This window comes from Mauremys mutica, chromosome 1 (assembly GCF_020497125.1).
Source record: "Mauremys mutica isolate MM-2020 ecotype Southern chromosome 1, ASM2049712v1, whole genome shotgun sequence".
Taxonomy (NCBI): domain Eukaryota; kingdom Metazoa; phylum Chordata; order Testudines; family Geoemydidae; genus Mauremys; species Mauremys mutica.
Window position 1 is genome coordinate 75698043 of NC_059072.1, and position 17552 is coordinate 75715594.

At 39.0% G+C, this 17552-nt stretch overlaps 1 protein-coding gene across 2 annotated transcripts in view; it reads left to right on the forward strand.

The window, feature by feature from the left end:
* Nucleotides 1–17552, forward strand: part of TMTC2 (transmembrane O-mannosyltransferase targeting cadherins 2) — a 371717-nt gene that overhangs the window by 134769 nt on the left and 219396 nt on the right. Inside the window, exon 2 of one of the 2 annotated variants that reach the window (XM_045002668.1) lies at nucleotides 12861–13431. The exons of the other annotated variant lie outside the window; for it this stretch is intronic. Coding sequence (XP_044858603.1) covers nucleotides 12861–13431 — 571 coding nt within the window. The remainder of the gene's footprint in view (nucleotides 1–12860; nucleotides 13432–17552) is intronic. 2 annotated transcript variants of the gene reach the window in all.

The window sequence follows — 17552 nt, forward strand, 5'->3', positions numbered from 1 at the left end:
GACTTTTACTAAAAATATCCATGACAAAATGGGTAGGGAGAAGGGTCCAGCATGCAATGGTTCTGGTGTCCCTGCTGCCTGTAGGCAGTGGAGCAGCTGCAGGGTCCCCACACCACCCGCGACAGCTGGGAAGCTGCGGGGGCCCCAGCTCGGAGCTCCAGAGTCCCCTCGCCACTTGCGGTGGCTGAGAACCCACCGCTACCCACAGTGGCCAGGAGCTGTGGTGTTCCAGCTGACAGCTCCAGCCCTGCCGCCTCGGGACTGAAGTCATGGAAGTGTCTCTGGAAGTCATAGATTCCATGACTTCTGCGATGCCATGACAGAATCATAGCCTTAATGATAATTTCACTTGAGCAATATGAACTGATGCATTTTTGTAGGTAGACCAGGTCTTCCAGGCGCAAGCTAACCAAATGAAAGCCAGGTTTAAATTAACAAAGAGAGTGCAACTTTGTGTGTGCAGAGGTTTTACTACATTGGTTTAAATTAACATCTTTACTTGAACAGTGGAACTTGGTGTGTAGACCAGGCCTTGGTAATGAAGTGTGTTTGGGCAAATAAATACAAGGTTTGAGGAAAGGAGATTATTTTCTGTAAGTAAGCACTTTTTATTCTATTTAAGCTAAGGTAAGTAGACCATGTCTGTGTCCTTGTTGTGCTTTGAGAAGTTTCCTCTATATTCATTTCTACCTCTGTAAGCTCCCATGCATCTCTCATTGACTAGGAATAAAATCCAGGTTTTAGTATCTTTGGGATGTCTGTGGACCAGCCTATTTTAAGCCTTAATTGACTGAGTGGCAGAGGCTAGTATTTAGAAACCATTATTTATGATATTCAAGATTTCTGGAATTTAGTTGCAGCAAAATATTTTCTTTAACTGCAAAACTTTTTGTACAAACAAGGTTACTAAAATTAGGTTTTCAAAATTTATGACTGACACAAATGTATATATAAGAGAAACCCCTTTTTCTTAAAAACAAACAAACAACTCCTCCCACAGTATACTCAAAAGAAACAGAAACGTGTGTGAATGAGTGACTATTGCTGCATGAATAGCACAGCAAACCTAAACTGTCTCAGCTATTCCTCAGATTTATTTACTTGTTTCAAGAGTTGATGTTTTATGTAAGTATAGTCAGTAGGATGCTTGTAAAACAAGGAATTTCTTCATGCCCATCTTATAAATCTAGGTAGGAGTCAGCATTTCTTTGTCTGTATCCCTTTAATTGCTGTAGCTATTACATTTTGGAGCCTTGAAATGCCTCATATCTTTAGTATTTTCTGTTGTTCTGAGTTACTGTATGTAGATGTGGTAAAGTTATTTATTTTATTTTTTTCTGAACGAAAATAGGAAAGAGAAATAGTGTAGTGTCATGTTCCACCATAGAACAGTAAATCTAATAAGGCCTGCTGGGCCCACTTTTATCAACTAAAAGAGATTTGAAAGGTCAGCGGAAGTTCTAACTATGAATTCTGGCCATGTATCAGGAGCTGGCATTAAATTTTATATCAAGATCTTGAGCTATTTCCAAACTACTGCCTGGCCTGCAAAATGTTGCAAAAGAGTAACCTAAGTGCTCATCATGCAAGAGCTTAATATCTCAGCTGAACAGAATTAGCCATAAAGTATTGTTTGGGGTAAACCCCATGATGAACCGACAGAGAGGAGCACAACACATTTTTCTGGTTTAAGAATTTAAATATCTGTTTCAACAAGGTTTCTTAGAGAAAGATTGTGCACAGTAAGTGATTGTGTCTGCTCCCTGAGTTTCTCTAAGCCATTCTTCTCCTTACCCTACCTGTATCTGCTACCTCCTGAGAGCAGATTGACAGTACCTAGCATCAGAAGATATTTAGTTCTCCCACTACTCCAAATTCAGTTCCGCCCCCCACCCCCATCTCTGGATACTAAAGCAGTGCTGTGCTATGCTATGCTATGCAGTAGTCTTAATTAGGGCTTCAGATTTCATGTAGTCTCGTGTGGGTGTCTTTTGAGAATGGTTTTTGTATCTGGTTAAAAAACAGAGGATATTTCAGGTACATCAAAGGTTACTACTGATGCCTCTTCAGAATATGGGCGCAGACTCAGAAATGAAATTTAGGATAGAGTGTACCTGAGCTTTCAGAAAGCCTTTGACAAGGTCCCTCACCAAAGTCTCTTAAGCAAAGTAAGCAGTCACAGGATAAGAGGGAAGGTCCTCTCATTGATCTGGCTAAAAGATAGGAAACAAAGGGTAGGAATAAATGGGCAGTTTTCACAGAGGAGAGAGGTAAATAGTGGGATCCTCCCATGGACCAGCTCTGTTAAACATATTCATAAATGATCTGGGAAAAGGGGTGAACAGTGAGGTGGCAAAGTTTGCAGAAGATATAAAATTACTCAAGATAGTTAAGTCCAAAGCAGACTGTGAAGAGTTACAAAGGAATCTCACTTAAGTGGGTGATTGGGCAGGAAAATGATAGATGAAATTCAGTGTTGATAAATTCAAAGTAATGCACATTGGAAAACATAATCCCAGCTAAACATTCTAAATGATGGGGTCTAAACTGGCTGTTACCACTCAAGAAAGAGATCTTGGAGTCATTGTGGATAGTTCTTTGACAACATCTGATCAATGTGCAGCAGCAGTCAAGAAAGCTAACAGAATGTTAAGAACCATTCGAAAAGGGATAGATAATAAGACAGGAAATATCATAATGCCAGTATATAAATTCATAGTATGTCCACAACTTGAATATTGTATGCAGTTCTGGTTGCCTCATCTCAAAAAAGATATATTAGAATTGGAAAAAATTACAGAGAAGGCAACAAAAATGATTAGGGGTATGGTACAGTTTTCATATGAGGAGACAGGGCTGCCCGGAGGGGGTGGGGAGAAAGTGGGGCAATTTTCCCCAGGCCCCACAGGGGCCCCCACAAGAATAAAGTATTCTATAATATTGCAACTTTTTTTTTATGGAAGGGGCCCCCGAAATTGCTTTGCCCCAGGCCCCCTGAATCCTCTTGGCGGCCCTGTGAGAAGAGATTAAAAAGACTGTTCAACACATAGTCAACTTGTGGAACTTGTTGCCAGGGAGTGTTGTAAAGGCCAAAAGTATAACTGGGTTCAAAAAATAATTAAACAAGTTCGGGTAGGATAGTCCATCAGTGGCTAGTAGCCACGATGGTCAAGGACCCAATCCTGAGTGTCTTTAAAACTCTGACTGCTAGAAGCTGGAACTGGATGGTAGGAGATGGATCACTCAATAAATTGCCCTGTTCAGTTCACTCCTTCTGAAGCATCTGGCATGGCCACTGTGGGAAGACTGGATACTGGGCTACATAGACCATTGGTCTGATCTAGTATGCTTATTCTTATGTTCATAAGATTCTTTTCTTATGGTATGATGCAAGAGAAAGAAATGTCTGAACACCTCAAAATTAGCTATTGAAAGGACCGTATTTGAAGAGGACAATATTTTATAGAGTATCTCAACCTTCTTGTAACTAAGACATTTTTAACCTTTAGTTATTTAAAGCTTTCAAAGCCTTTTAGTCAAAGAAAATCAATAAACTGCAGCATACTTCTTTAGTGAAATCCAGCTAGTGCCCAACAGCATTCTAGTGTTGTACCCTACTGTTTCTGTCACTCCTAAGCCACTCTTCCTTGTTTGGAATAATTCAGAGAGAATTCTTCATTCAAAAAGTTATTTGGGGTTTAGGAACTGGCAATTAATAGGCTACTGGTTACCACCTTACATAGTGGTAATAAAAAAAAAATCAAAGCACAGTTTTTAGAATTCTCAAGTCCATTGTGTTTGACTGTAATTTTCATTAATTTCAATTTTTTTTCACATTCTGGGAATGTTATGTCACTCTGAAAGATAATTCTCTTCAAGCATATTCGGGAATTTATAAAATATGGAAAGGATACAGCACCTTATACTGTGGTGTTAGACACCACAAGGGGTTATGGCACATTTGTGGAATTGTAACCTTTCTCTATGCATTTTGTTCTTGTCTTTGTATTAATGTTTTGATAGTCCTTGTGAATGTGTGAAGCTAAATCTAGCTCTCTTCACTCTTACAAACCTATGATTCACCTATTTCCAATTCAGGAAATGCCTTCAGCATAGAGCTGTGTGGAAAAAACTGATTTATTGGTTTGCTGGCAGTTCCGGAAAATAAAATAAAATTGGGTTTGGTTCAAAGTGAAAGTTTAAAAAAAAAAAAAAAGTTCAGTAGTGAATAAAAAAAGTTGGAAACATTTATTTCAGGTCAAATGAAAGGTTTTGTTTGACCTCCCCCCCCCCCAATAACTTTTTTTGAAGGGGAACTTTCAATAAAAGAAAAGGAAATGAAGAATTAGATTCACAAAAGAGGAAGTGGTGATGTCCTCCCCCTTACAGCCAGTGGTTAGGGCACTCATATAGGAGGAGGGAGACTCAGGTTTGAATCCTTGCTCTGGAGCAGGGATTTGAACACGTCTCATCTGGAATTGAGGAGTGCCCTAACAGCCAAGCTTGTGGCTATTCTAGGATGGATGCTTCTCCTATTGAAGCTATTTCACTCTGTGTAAATAATATTCATTGGCACAGGACTGGAACCAAGGTGTCTCCCCTGACCAGGTGAGTGCCCTAAGCACTGGGTAATAGTCTTTTCCCCAGTGGCTCTGGCCCAATGACCATTAGAGAAAAAATATGGGGTATAATCCCTGGGATTTGGAGTATAAGAGAAGCAGCAGCATCACCACCACCTCCTTCTCAACCAGCACCCATTTTGTGACTGGTGCCCAAATCTAGTGTGAAGAAATGGAAATATATTATTTCAGAAATATCAAAATGAATCGTTTTGACATGTATGGATTTTTTTCATAGAATGAAACAATTAGCTGAAATAGACACAAATTCACAAAATGTTTTAGTTGACCTGACTCTGCATTTGTTATAAAAACTTTCAGATTAAAAATTTGCCCGTCTCAGCTTAAGTCTGTGGTTAAGCGCTTTGCTGATCTGTGGCTGTTTCTGAGTAAGAATGACCTTAAAGGCCCATTACATGTTGTTTTTTTTCAGTTACTGCACTAAGATAACAGGGTTTGGTATGGAAATACTGTTACTGATGGTCCAGGATTTATCAATACTATAACCATTTTTTACATCTTATTCTGGGGCCCATATACCAGCAACATATTCAGTGCATAGTTCTTACTTCCTATGTTACATTACACAAGATAAATGATTTCCCTCTTCAGTGTAAGAGTCCTCAGTGTGACATGGGTAAATCTGTTTATACTCATATAAAAGATCCATTGTATTGGCAGAAGTTTACTAGGCACAGTATAAAGCAGTAGACTTGATACTGAGTTAATTTTTCTCTATTGTAACTTTTTCCTTTTAATCGGATACAAGTATATCTTCGTGAAAAGGGTGAGGTTTAGTACACACACCCCTGCTCAGTATCTCCGATGAGCTAGGTTTGGCGGCTCCCTGTCTACTGTGCTGGCTTTTATGGATCTCAGTCTAAGGGGCCTATCAGTCCCCATTCATTGTATAGGGAGTCTAGGCGCCTAACTCAGGCTTTGTGAATTATAGTGTTCCTGTAATTTTCTAGGTGCCTAAAGGTTAGGTATTGTATCACAATGCCTAACTCCTTTTGAGCATTCAGGCCTAAATCCTTAGTGCTTAGAGGTACTTAAAAATTTGAATGACTCAAGTTTTAATGTGTTGATGCTGGGCTAAGCTGTTAAGACATCAGCACTATGCACTTAGAAAATGTTTCAGACTTTGCAGAGTATCAATAACTCTTGCTAGTGGTTTTAGTGGCAGTGGTCTGACTTACAGGATTCCAAAAGGATCTCAGAATAAAGAAATGGAGCTTTACCAGTACAGAATGTTGCTAGACTTTTGTCTGTTTGACATGAGCCCAAGTGGGACAACAGCCTCTTGCATGTATTTAGGTGTTCTCCTTTTGGTAAAAATATGTTCTGTACTTCAAATACTGATGTTCATTTTAAACATGTGGGGACCATTAGCAATGTTAAAGCTGGACACATAGTTTAATGTGTTAAATCATTTTAAAACATCACATCTGGTTTTTACTCTGGTGATAACACCTGGATCAGTTTAGCACTAGCATATACATTTAGGACATATATAGCTGTTAATTTCAAAAACATCTGTTGATTTTTGTGAGTGTGAACTATTGGATCTTTTACATTCTTGGAGTTTGTTGAAACAGTCTTGCTTGTGCTCCTAGGTGTGCAGAGATACAGGAAAATAAATATTCTATGGCTGGTGCTAGAGATTTTTTTGGTTTGGATGGGGAGATAGGAATTGTTTTGCCATCAGAGCTTTTGTCTTTATCAGACTTCCATTTTCAGATGTGTTGATGGCTGACTATAAGAATTTTTTTTCAAAACCAATCCATTTTGATACTATGAGTAAGACATCCCACTCTCCTGGGACGTCTGAAATGGGCAGGCATTAAAAATTGAAGAAAGTAGGTTCTCTAACAAGTCTGCAAATCTTGTCTGTGGCTGGCTGAAAGTAAAAATGCCAGTTGTGTTGGAGCTTTGAAAAACGACTTCCCCTGTGACCTGCTGCCTTTTAGAGAGAATAGAGTTTAGAGTTATTTTTCAGAGTGGTGAATGCCTTTGGAGTTTCTCTTATTATGCCCATTAGCAAGATTGGACCAATCTGCAGGATATAAACCAAAGGAAAACTATTAGTACGAGAGGGGGAGAAGACAGTGCTAATGTGGCATTTCGTAGTTTCTTTTATTCCAGAATCTTTCCCAGAGCCAACAATTAATACTACTTTCTATCTGTGCAGAACTCAGAATGTTGTGAGTGCAGGAGCCATTATAGGGAACATGTCAGCAGTGCTTTCCAAAGTGTTAAGAAGAGCTGCTCTTAAAATTGCTCTTGAATTGGTTACTCAGTGAGGGTAGCAAAATAACAGTTATTTCTTTGCTTCCTAATTTAATACAAATAACAATTAATTTTCAAATAACAAAACAAACAAACGAAAAAGCTTGCTTATTAGTCTCTTTTAGGGTTTTTTTATTTGGGGGAATTGATAAGATATTTAATGCGAACTATACATGCACAGCTGTAAGTATGAGGGGAACTGGTATAACGAATGTCCTTGCAGCTCGGTCCTCAGTGGTGATCTTAGGTGCTGTAGTTTTTGTCCACTTGTCCTTTTTGGCGCATGCTATGATGTTTATTTGTATGTATCCTATTGACTTAAAATGGGAATTAATGAGAATATTTAGAAAGAAGAATAAATCTTTAGAATTCTATTTCTCCTTTCCTTTTGCCCATTTTTGAATTTGGGGACAAGTGTTTTCAGGCCTCTGAGTGAGGATTATAATCTCTTCCTTTATTTAGGTCTGTTCATTTCCCCCATTCTTTCTTTTGCTGGCCTCTTCTTGCTAGTGAGTTCCTGTTATGATCCCTCACTTTTTATCACTTGCACCTTTTAATAGGAGTTTAAGAGAAGCAGCTTTCTCTGAGAATATCATTAATGCCATTCCATAAAATAATTATACCTGTAGTGTAAGAGCCATAGACCTTCAACTCTTTCTTCAACTGTGTTAAGTTATCATCTGCAAAGTGCCTCATTTCTAATGAGTAGACTGTTTAGGTAACCCAGACCCTACCATCACTGGGGTCTGGATTGCCTTACTGTATAATTATTAAGTCTGAGCAAGTGATTGTTCTGAATTGTGCAGTTGAAAGAAATCTGGTAAACTTCCAGAATGGTCAGACAAGATCAACTGATGAAAAAGTAAATTTTCTTGGTTTAAGGAGTTGCCTCTTGAAACCTGACTAAGCTATTATGATGTGAACTGATTATTTTCTTTCCTAGGATTGAGAGTCCATAAGTCTGTTTCATGGCAGCACAGAAAGTCACTGCCACTTAATGGAACATTTTTTTAAATACTTCAGCTTAGTTTAAAATTAACATTTCTTTCCCATTTTCCTTTACCTATTCTCCTTTTAGAGGGTGGTATTGGAAAATACTTTCTCAACGAGCTCTGGGGATTATGTACTCTGCAGATGTTTGTGTAGTGTGGTCTATCTTTAGACAGCAATAGTGAAACTTCCTATTCCTTGCTTTTTAAAATTTGAAGTTTGCAATATGCCTTAGTGCTGCCTGGTTCTTCTGATGTTTATATGAAATTTTTATTCCTGCATCCTTTTGTGCAATGAATGACAAAAATGTTGGCCAAGAATGTTTTTTATTAGATTGCATAATATGAAACAGTAGTAGCTGAATGCTAGCCAGCGGCCTATAGGAGACTGCCTCTTTGCTGCAGGACACTTAACTTTTGTTTAATTGTGTTTCCTCACACTCCAGAGCATGAACAGAGTCCTCTTTACTTGTAAACAGTTCAGAAAAAATAATCAGAGGGAATGAATTTTTGTTAGTACTATAGATTTTGGAGCAGAGAGAAGACAGACTGTGATGTGACTTAAACCATCAAGTAAATGCTATGGAATGAAGCAAGTTCTATGTGTGTGGGGTTTTTTTTTATTACATTTACTTGAAAATGCTAGAATATGCTATCTTGCTTGCATGCACTACAGCTCTCCTGAAACTTCAGAGATGTCAGGTGGATTTTATACCTAAGCAGAGTGTGATCAATACTGTACATAAAATTTTAAATCCAGGCTTGCAAATAAAGAGCTCTAAACTGGAAAGGGTTAGAGTTATGACAGCTTTGTTGCTAGGTCTGTAAAGAATATTTGAGTGACAGTGGTTTTGGACTGCACACTAGGTGCTTCTTTGCAAATATGAGACAGGTATGGTTAGCTTCTGGAGGGAAGGAGAATATGGGTGACATGTCTAGTTGCGAAGGGAGGTCTTTAAAAGAAGTATGAATTTGTACCGTATTTCACTCCTTATTAAATGTAGCTGATGTATCGGGAAAGTACTGTGTTGTACGAGGTTGTTATTCCTGTGTATTGATGGTAATCATAATTTAATGACTTCGATATTTAAAACTGTTACTTATATGGTTTTAATAATGGTGTATATCATTGTTTTCAGAAAAAAAATGACCAAACCCACACACATACACATTCTGCCTGAGTTAGGGCAGTGGCAGTTGCACTGCCACTTTGTCCTTTAGGGTTTCTGCCTAGGAGAATATATTTAACTTTTAAAGGGGCTTCCATATTACATCAGTGTATCTTGCAGTCACTCTTAGCCGGTGGTTCTCAAACTGGGGCCGCCGCTTGTTCAGGGAAAGCCTCTGGCAGGCCGGGCCAGTTTGTTTACCTGCCGGGTCCGCAGGTTCGGCCAATTGTGGCTCCCACTGGCTGCGGTTCGCTGCTCCAGGCCAATGGGGGCTGCGGAAGTGGCGCAGGACGAGGGATTTGCTGGCCGCTGCTTCCCACAGCCCCCATTCACCTGGAGCAGCAAACTGCGGCCAGTGGGAGCCGTGATCGGCCGAAGCTGCAGACCTGGCAGGTAAACAAACCAGCCTGGCCCACTGGGGGCTTTCCCTGAACAAGTGGCGGCCCCAGTTTGAGAACCACTGCTCTTAGCCATGCTCACTGGGATTTATCTGTGCCAGTGCTGCCATCCCCATATAATCTATATGTCAGCCAAGGCCTTGAACTTTGTTATCCCAAAGAATAGTTGTAATTCTGTGCAGTATCTAGCCCCAAACCTGCTCCAGTCTCGCATGAATTTCTGTTCCTCTGTTGGTTGCTCTCAAAGCTGTTATCGCCAACTGTGAAATCACAGAGGATCTATTAAGATTTCTGAAAAGGAGTAAAGAGCAGGAGCAGATAAAAGCTTTAAAAACAAAAATTATCCCCTCCCTTTCCCAATCCCCCAAAATAGGGAAAAAAGTCCTCTACTAGTAGTAGTGAAAGGAAAAAGTGTTTGTGGGATTGGGAAAACAAACACAGACAACCTGATTCATGGTAGAAGCAGAATTCAAAATGAAAAATGTAATGTGTTTTAAGAGGCATCACCAGATCTTTAAAGGATTTATGGCGACCTCTTCATAACCTCCATACGTGCAGAGACAAAAGGACATGCAGACCGTATTCATGTCTAAAAACATTAGAGAAATGTGCTTTAGACGGTGGAACTGCTGAGCTACATGACATTTAGAGTATTTGCATGGAGTTGCTACAGTTTAGCATATAAGCATTTTTTATTAAAGAAATGTGTCACTCTCACACACAAGTCCCTTAAAATAATGGCATAAAAAATAAGATGGCCTATATGAGACTTTTGAGACCACTTTTTATATTTTTCCAGCTAAGGTGTCTGTCTATCCTTTCTAGTGCAGAAAAGGACTTCAGCTTTAACATTTACTTTCAGATCTGAATTTCAGGCCTTTCCTCTCCCCTGTCTAAATTTAAAGACTTGATTTTGGCCAGTCTCTCTAGTGTGTGTACATGTATGGCCATGTGGAAGAGTGAGTATGGAAAAACATATTGTTGTATCTCTGTGTTCCATGTTGAAGAAGAAGAACCTTCTTGTTATAGTGTTCTAGTAACTCTTCTCTCAACATATTGGGTAGAATCCTGGCCCCTTTGAATTCAGTGGGAATTTGTCCATCAACTTCACAGATTCATAGATTATAAAACCAGATGGGACCTTTGTAATCATCTGACCTCCTGCATAACACAGGCCATAGGACTTCCCTGAATTAAATCTGGTTTGAACTAAAGCATATCTTTTAAGAAAAAAAATCCAATCTTGATTTAAAAGATTCTTGTGATGGAGAATCCATCACAGTCCTTAAGTTGTTCCAGTGATTAATTACCCTCACTGTTAAAAGTTTACACCTTATTTCCTGTCTGAATTTGTCTAGCTTTAACTTCCAGCCATTGAATCTTGTTTTACCTTTGTCTGCAAGACTGAAGATACCTCTTATCAAATTTCTGCTCTTCGGTACTTATAGACTGTGATCAAGTCACCCCTTAAGTTTCTCTTTGTTAAGCTAAATAGATTGAGCTCCTTTAGGCTCTCACTATAAGGCATGTTTTCCAATTCTTTAATAATTCTCTTGGTTCTTCTTTGAACCCTCTCCAATTAATCAACATCTTTCTTGAATTGTGGACACCAGAACTGGACACAGTATTCCAGTAGTGGTCACACCTGTGCCAAATAGAGGTTTTATAACCTGTCTACTCCTTCTTGATATTCCCCTGTTTATACTTCCAAGCACCTCACTAGATCTTTAGGCCACAGCATCACTCTGGGAGCTCATGTTCAGTTGATTATCCACCATGACCCCCAAGTCTTTTTCAGGGTCACTGCTTCCCAGAATAGAGTTCTCCATCCTGTTAACTATGGCTGTTAAATAAGACTACAGTGGAGCTAGGATTCCATCCCTTCTCTTTAGAGAGCAGGGCACTCTAAAAATGGGTTTTTACAAATTGTGAAACATGTCAGTGAAGTAAAAGGCATGCCCATCTGCTTCTTTGCTCTGGGGCGTTCTCTAACTGTGCCATGTCACTGGAAAGAACTGTGAAGTGATTTTTCAGTTCACTGGTGCACGTGTTTTCCACAATATATTGCAGCCTCTTGGTAAAAAAATAAATGTGATTTGGCAAATGAATTGCATTAGCTGTGGCCTCTTTGTGCCACGTGATGTTTTTGGTAAATGCCTGGGCTTATCTGTTGTATTTAGTCCCAGTTGGGAAGGTAGGCCAAGACACAGATGGCTCTGTAACTAGCAAATCTGAACTCAGAGAGATTATCACTGACTACATGTTTGTACAGCTCCTAGTACTATGGAGCTTTGGCCTGATTAGACTCTAGGTGCTACTGTAATATAAATGTTTAGTAATAATAATAACAGTGTCCAGTCTATATTTAGTAGTTAGAACAAGGCATCTTGAAACCAGAATTTTATAAAGATTGTTTTACATATGGGGGCAAGCTGTTATTTGAACACTGGACATCTATTTAAGCTGTGTGGGTCTAAAACCTTCTCCCATATTGTGATTTGTAAATACAGATTATAGGATTTGTAAGAATAAGTAGTTTTGCAAATGTTATGGTGGACAGGTTTCTACTGAGCTGAATGTAGACATGGAGACCACAAACAGATAAATCTAAGCTCTTACACTAAGTTTTACTTTTACAGTAAGGTGGTTACAGCATAGAATTCATGGAGTAGTACATCTTAAAATGTAAAATATACATCTTTTATAAATTTAAAATATTCAGAGAAAAGGTGGAATTTTATTCTTAACATACTCTGTCTTCTGGCCACACCTATAGCATTCTCTGGGAATTCTATGTCAGGCAAAATATATACAGGAAAGTCTATGGATGGGCCAATGTAGCAGCACAAAATATGCATATGTCTAGTGACTTCATGTAGTTATTGTTCATCCATGACCGTCAGAATCATTCTAACATCTAAATTAAAATTTGAGTATGAAAGGCCAGCTGGGGCTTTAGTTCTGAATTGCTCGAGGATCAGTTGTTTCAACAATGTTTGTCAGTTTGTCAGTTTTTCATATTTCTTTTACATTTTAATTATAACCCATCAAATCTTAAGCGATTGCTCATGGGCTAGACTCAGATGAATGTCATCGAAGGGTGTTTTATTTAATGGTTTCAGCATAACATCTGTTTCTAATGTTTTAAAAGCCAATTTATATGGAAATTTATTTTAGAAAAAGTCAATAGATAGACACTTTTAACACCTCTTGTACTCTAGTAAAAATTCAGAACTCAAAGTAAAATAGCATTGACATAATGCTATTTTCTTTCTTGCACAACATAAAGAATAATGAAACAAGGACCTTTTTGCATTGCCGTAGCAATATGATTGTATCTTCTCAGTTGTCTTTTTGACTGTTTGATTCATTTCTTTGTTTTTATTTTTTTAATAGCCGAGCCATCAAGACAAACCAGGATCTTCTGCCAGAAACCCCCTGGACTCACATATTCTACAATGATTTTTGGGGAACTCTCCTAACCCACAGCGGGAGTCACAAGTCCTACCGTCCTCTCTGCACGCTCTCCTTTCGCATTAACCATGCCATTGGAGGCATGGATCCTTGGAGCTACCATCTTGTAAATGTCCTGTTACACGCTGCAGTCACTGGGCTTTTCACAAACTTCTCCAGAATCTTGTTTGGGGATGGATATTGGACCTTAATCGCAGGTCTGCTGTTTGCATCTCATCCCATCCACACCGAAGCAGTGGCAGGAATTGTGGGGAGGGCTGATGTTGGAGCCTGCTTTTTTTTTCTGCTCTCATTGTTGTGTTACGTTAAACATTGCTCTACAAGAAGCTACTCATCCAGCACGTGGGGCTGGATCTTGGGGACAGGACTCTGTGCTGGCTGCAGCATGTTGTGGAAGGAGCAAGGAGTGACTGTTCTAGCAGTTTCAGCAGTTTATGATGTCTTTGTGTTTCACAGGCTGAAAATGAACCAAATCATTCCTTCTATATATAAAGTAAGTGACTCTCTGCCCACCTGAGTTATTTGTTTTATAAAGCAGCAATCACTAAATTAATCAGATGCCAACTTTATCTTCCGGTATGGCTTAGCAGGGATGTCAGCCCTGTGCGAAATAAACACAGATGCCTTATACTGAAAGTATAATTAAAACCATTCAGTAAATATTTTTTTTTGTATTAGTTCCTGGCATTTAAACCATGTGGTATTACCCATCTTTTCATGCTGGGGATCTATTTCATTCATTTGCTCTCATCTCTTCCAGTCTTCCAACTCTGTTTACCATCGCCTGCTAACCCCAGGGTTGTAAATTCAATGCTTAAAGGGGCCATTTAGGGAACTGGGGTAAAGATGTGTCTGAGGATTGGTCCTGCTTTGAGCAGGGGGCTGGACTAGATGACCTCCTGAGGTCCCTTCCAACCCTGATATTCTATGATTATTTAGCTCCTTTTTGCATGTTGTTATCTCTTTGTATCTTGCCAATTCAGCTTACTGTGGTTGAGTATGCAAGTGCATCAGCTAATATAAATCTACAAGCCTCCCTGAAGCAAAGACAGAGCACTTAATGTTCAGGTTCAACAGAAATGCACAGGACTTGAATTTAGGGCTCTGGCATACTGTTCCCCCTAGTAGGAGCTGCCATGTAGATCTATTACAACCTCCTCCAGTGGCTCACAAGCAAAACAGAGAAGTCTCCTCTGTTGTTTGCATTACAGCAGTGCCTAGAAGTCCCATCTGAGACCAGGGCTCCATTGTGCTTGGCGCTGTACAGAGTAAGAGAAAAGATGACCAATTTTGGATGGATCAATTTCCCATTGGAAAATATAGATTTGAAATATTAAAACGTTTCATGGGAACATATCAGTTTCACCATTTTTGATGGTAAATTATCAAAATGTTTAGTTCCATGAGGTTAAAGCACTTTGTTTTGACATCTGATATTACAAAAGTCTAAATGAAGCCCTTCACCCTGTTGAAATTAATTACTTTGGAAATTTGGTTTTGTGGGAAATTTTGAAATTTCAACTTTTTGTTCCAATTCAAGACAAAAAGAAATTCTGAAATGCTTGAATTTCCCACAGAATGGACATTCCAAGTTTTAATCAGCTCAGTTTAAGAGACAAGTCCCAGCCTTGATGAGTTTATGATGACATGGCAGACAAAAGGTAGTCCCCCAGCAGTCTTCTGTTAAACTGGTGTCGACTTACTAACAAATGCCAACTTACATTAAACACTTTGTTTACTCAGGTGTCTGTCTGAGACTGTAAGAACACTTCTGAGCACAGTTGCCAACTTTCACGTGGTAAATAAGCAACTCGACTTTCATAATAAGCCAAAAATCAAGCTAATCCCCTTTCAAAACAAGGCCAAAATAAGTCAATCCCTAAAAACCCCAACACTCTGACTAGATCCCCCCTGGACTGTGGTGGGCCTGCTGTGTACCCTGACTCTCTTGCCCCCCCTTACCCCTGCTTGCCAGGAGCTGATCAAAAAAGAAGAAGCAACAAGCTACAAGCCAAAAACTAGCCAACAAGCAACTCACAAGCCAGTTAAGCCAAAAACAAGCCCAGTTTTTGTGTTGTTTTTTTTCCCCATGGGTTTGGCATGTCTGCTTCTGAGAGCCAATGAACAAACAGTATGAGTACACTGAATAGTGACTTGTGTGGAAAAAGAAAATGTGTATGTGTATTTAACTGCAATTTGCGTTTTAAAGTTATATGATGGTATTTTTCAAACATTTGGTACATAATTCTGTAGCCATATTTGAAAATCTCACTCATTATCCATAAAAGAAAATGAGGGATAAAAGTCTATTTTTATTCCTACTGTGTACATATTTCCTAATAAGTCAAATTTGAAATACATTTTGTTGGTCTTCCTATCTAAACTAAACTACAAACCCTCTTCTCTTTTTATGATCAAAATCCTCTCATGTATCCTTCTCCAAATTCTGTCTTCATCCCTGGACTGAAGGCAAGGAGTTGATGTTTGGTTCCATGGAATAAATAACATTAGGACAGTCATGAGGAGTCAAGATGGAAACAAATACAGTTTTAGGGAGGGGATTTGCTGCTCAATTCTATCCCATCCACTCCAGCTTTGTATCTGTGCTGTTTATTTCCTTTCCCCGAGTGGAGGATTTCATATTTACCGTAGAGGTATCAAGTCTTTTGTTTGTTTGTTTGTTAAATTTATGTTGGTTTTTTTGGCAAATAACACCGAGGCTGTTTTTGTTTTTGAAGATTTACACCACATGCACAGGGACCATGGCTCATGGCAGCACTTCTCAGGAGAGCAGAAGGCCAGGGCTGGGTTGCTGCTATGTACAGGGCTTTGTCAGGGCTTTGTTGAACTAACCCAGTTCAAAGGAAAGATAGGAAGACTGGTAAGAGGCCAATAAACTTCCATCAGGAGCTCTTTAATGACCTGAAAATCAAAAAGAAAACCTAAAAAAAAAAAAAAAAAAAAAAAAAAAAAGTGGAAACATGGACAAATTGCTAAGGAGTAGTACAAAAGTATAGCACAAGTTTATAGGGACAAGATCAGAAAGGCAAAGACACAAAATGAGTAGCACCTAGCAAGAGCCATAAATAGCAATGAGAAGAGGTTCTTTAAATACATTAAGTGCAAGAGAAAGACAAAGGAAAATGTAGGTCCCCTACTTAGCTTGGAAGGAGAGCTAATAGCTGATGGCATCTAAAAAAGGCTGAGCTGTTTAATATCTGTTTTGCTTGTCTTCTCTAGAAAGGTATATTGTGACCAAATATTAACACAATTAATATTAACAATGAGGGAGAAGGAACAAGTCAAAAGAGAGAGAGAACAGGTTAAAGAATATTTAGGTGAGTCAGATATATTCAAGTTAGCAGGCCCTGATAAAATTCATCCCAGGGTATATAAGGAACTATCTGAAGCAATCTTGGAACTGGTAAGCAATTATTTTTGAGAATTCATGGAGGATTGGTGAGGTCCTGGATGATGGGAGAAGGGCAAAATATTTTTTTAAAAGGGGAATAAAGAGGACCTTCGATACCTGGAAAGGTATTGGAACAAATGTATTAAGCAATCAATTTGTAAGTTCCTAGGGTTATAAGGAATAGCCAGCATGGATTTGTCAGGAACAAGTCATGCCAAACCAACCTAAATTCCTTTTTGGACAGGGTTATGGGCCTAGTGGATGGGGGCTGGGGGTGGGGAGGAGCAGAAGATGTGTTAGTTCTTGATTTTTAGTAAGGCTTTTTACACATGACATTCTCAGAAGCAAACTAGGGAAATATGGCCTAGGTGAAATTACAATACGGCGCATGCCCAACTGGTTGAAAGACCATAAAATAACCTTAAGAGTAATTATCAATGGATCACTGTCAAACTGGGAGGGCTTATCTAGTGTAGTCCCTTTGGGGGTCAGTCATAGGTCCGGCACTATTAAATATTTTTCATTAATGATTTGGATAATGGAGTGGAGACTATGCTTATAAAATTTACATATAACACCACACTGGAAGAGGTTGCAAGCACTTTGAGGACATGATTAGAATTCATAATGACCTTGACAAATTTAGAGAATTGGTCTGAAATCAATAAGATGAAATTCAGTAGAGACAAGTGCAAAATACTACACTTATGAAGGAAAAATCAAATGCACAAATACAAAATGGAGAATAACTGGCATGGTGATGGTGGTGGTGGAGGTGCAGTAAAGGATCTGGGAGTTATAGTGAATCAGAAACTGAATATGAACCAAGAATATGATGTAGTTGCAAAAAAAGACTAATGTCATTCTGGAGTTTATTAACAGGAGTGTTGTATGTCAGACATGAGAGGTAGTTGTCCTGCTCTATTTTGGCACTGGTGAAGCCTCAGCTGGATTGTGTCCAATTCTGGGCACCACACTTTAGGAAAGATGTGGACAAATTGGAGACAGTTCAGAGGAGCGCAATAATAAATCTGACCTTTGAAGAAAGGTTTAAAAAAACCTAGGGATGTTTAATCTTCAGAAAAGAAGATTGAGAAGGTATCTAATACATCTTCAAATATGTTAAGGGCTGTTCTAAAGAGGACGGTGATCAATTGTTCTCCATGTGCACTGAAGGTAGGACAAGAAGTAATGAGCTTAAT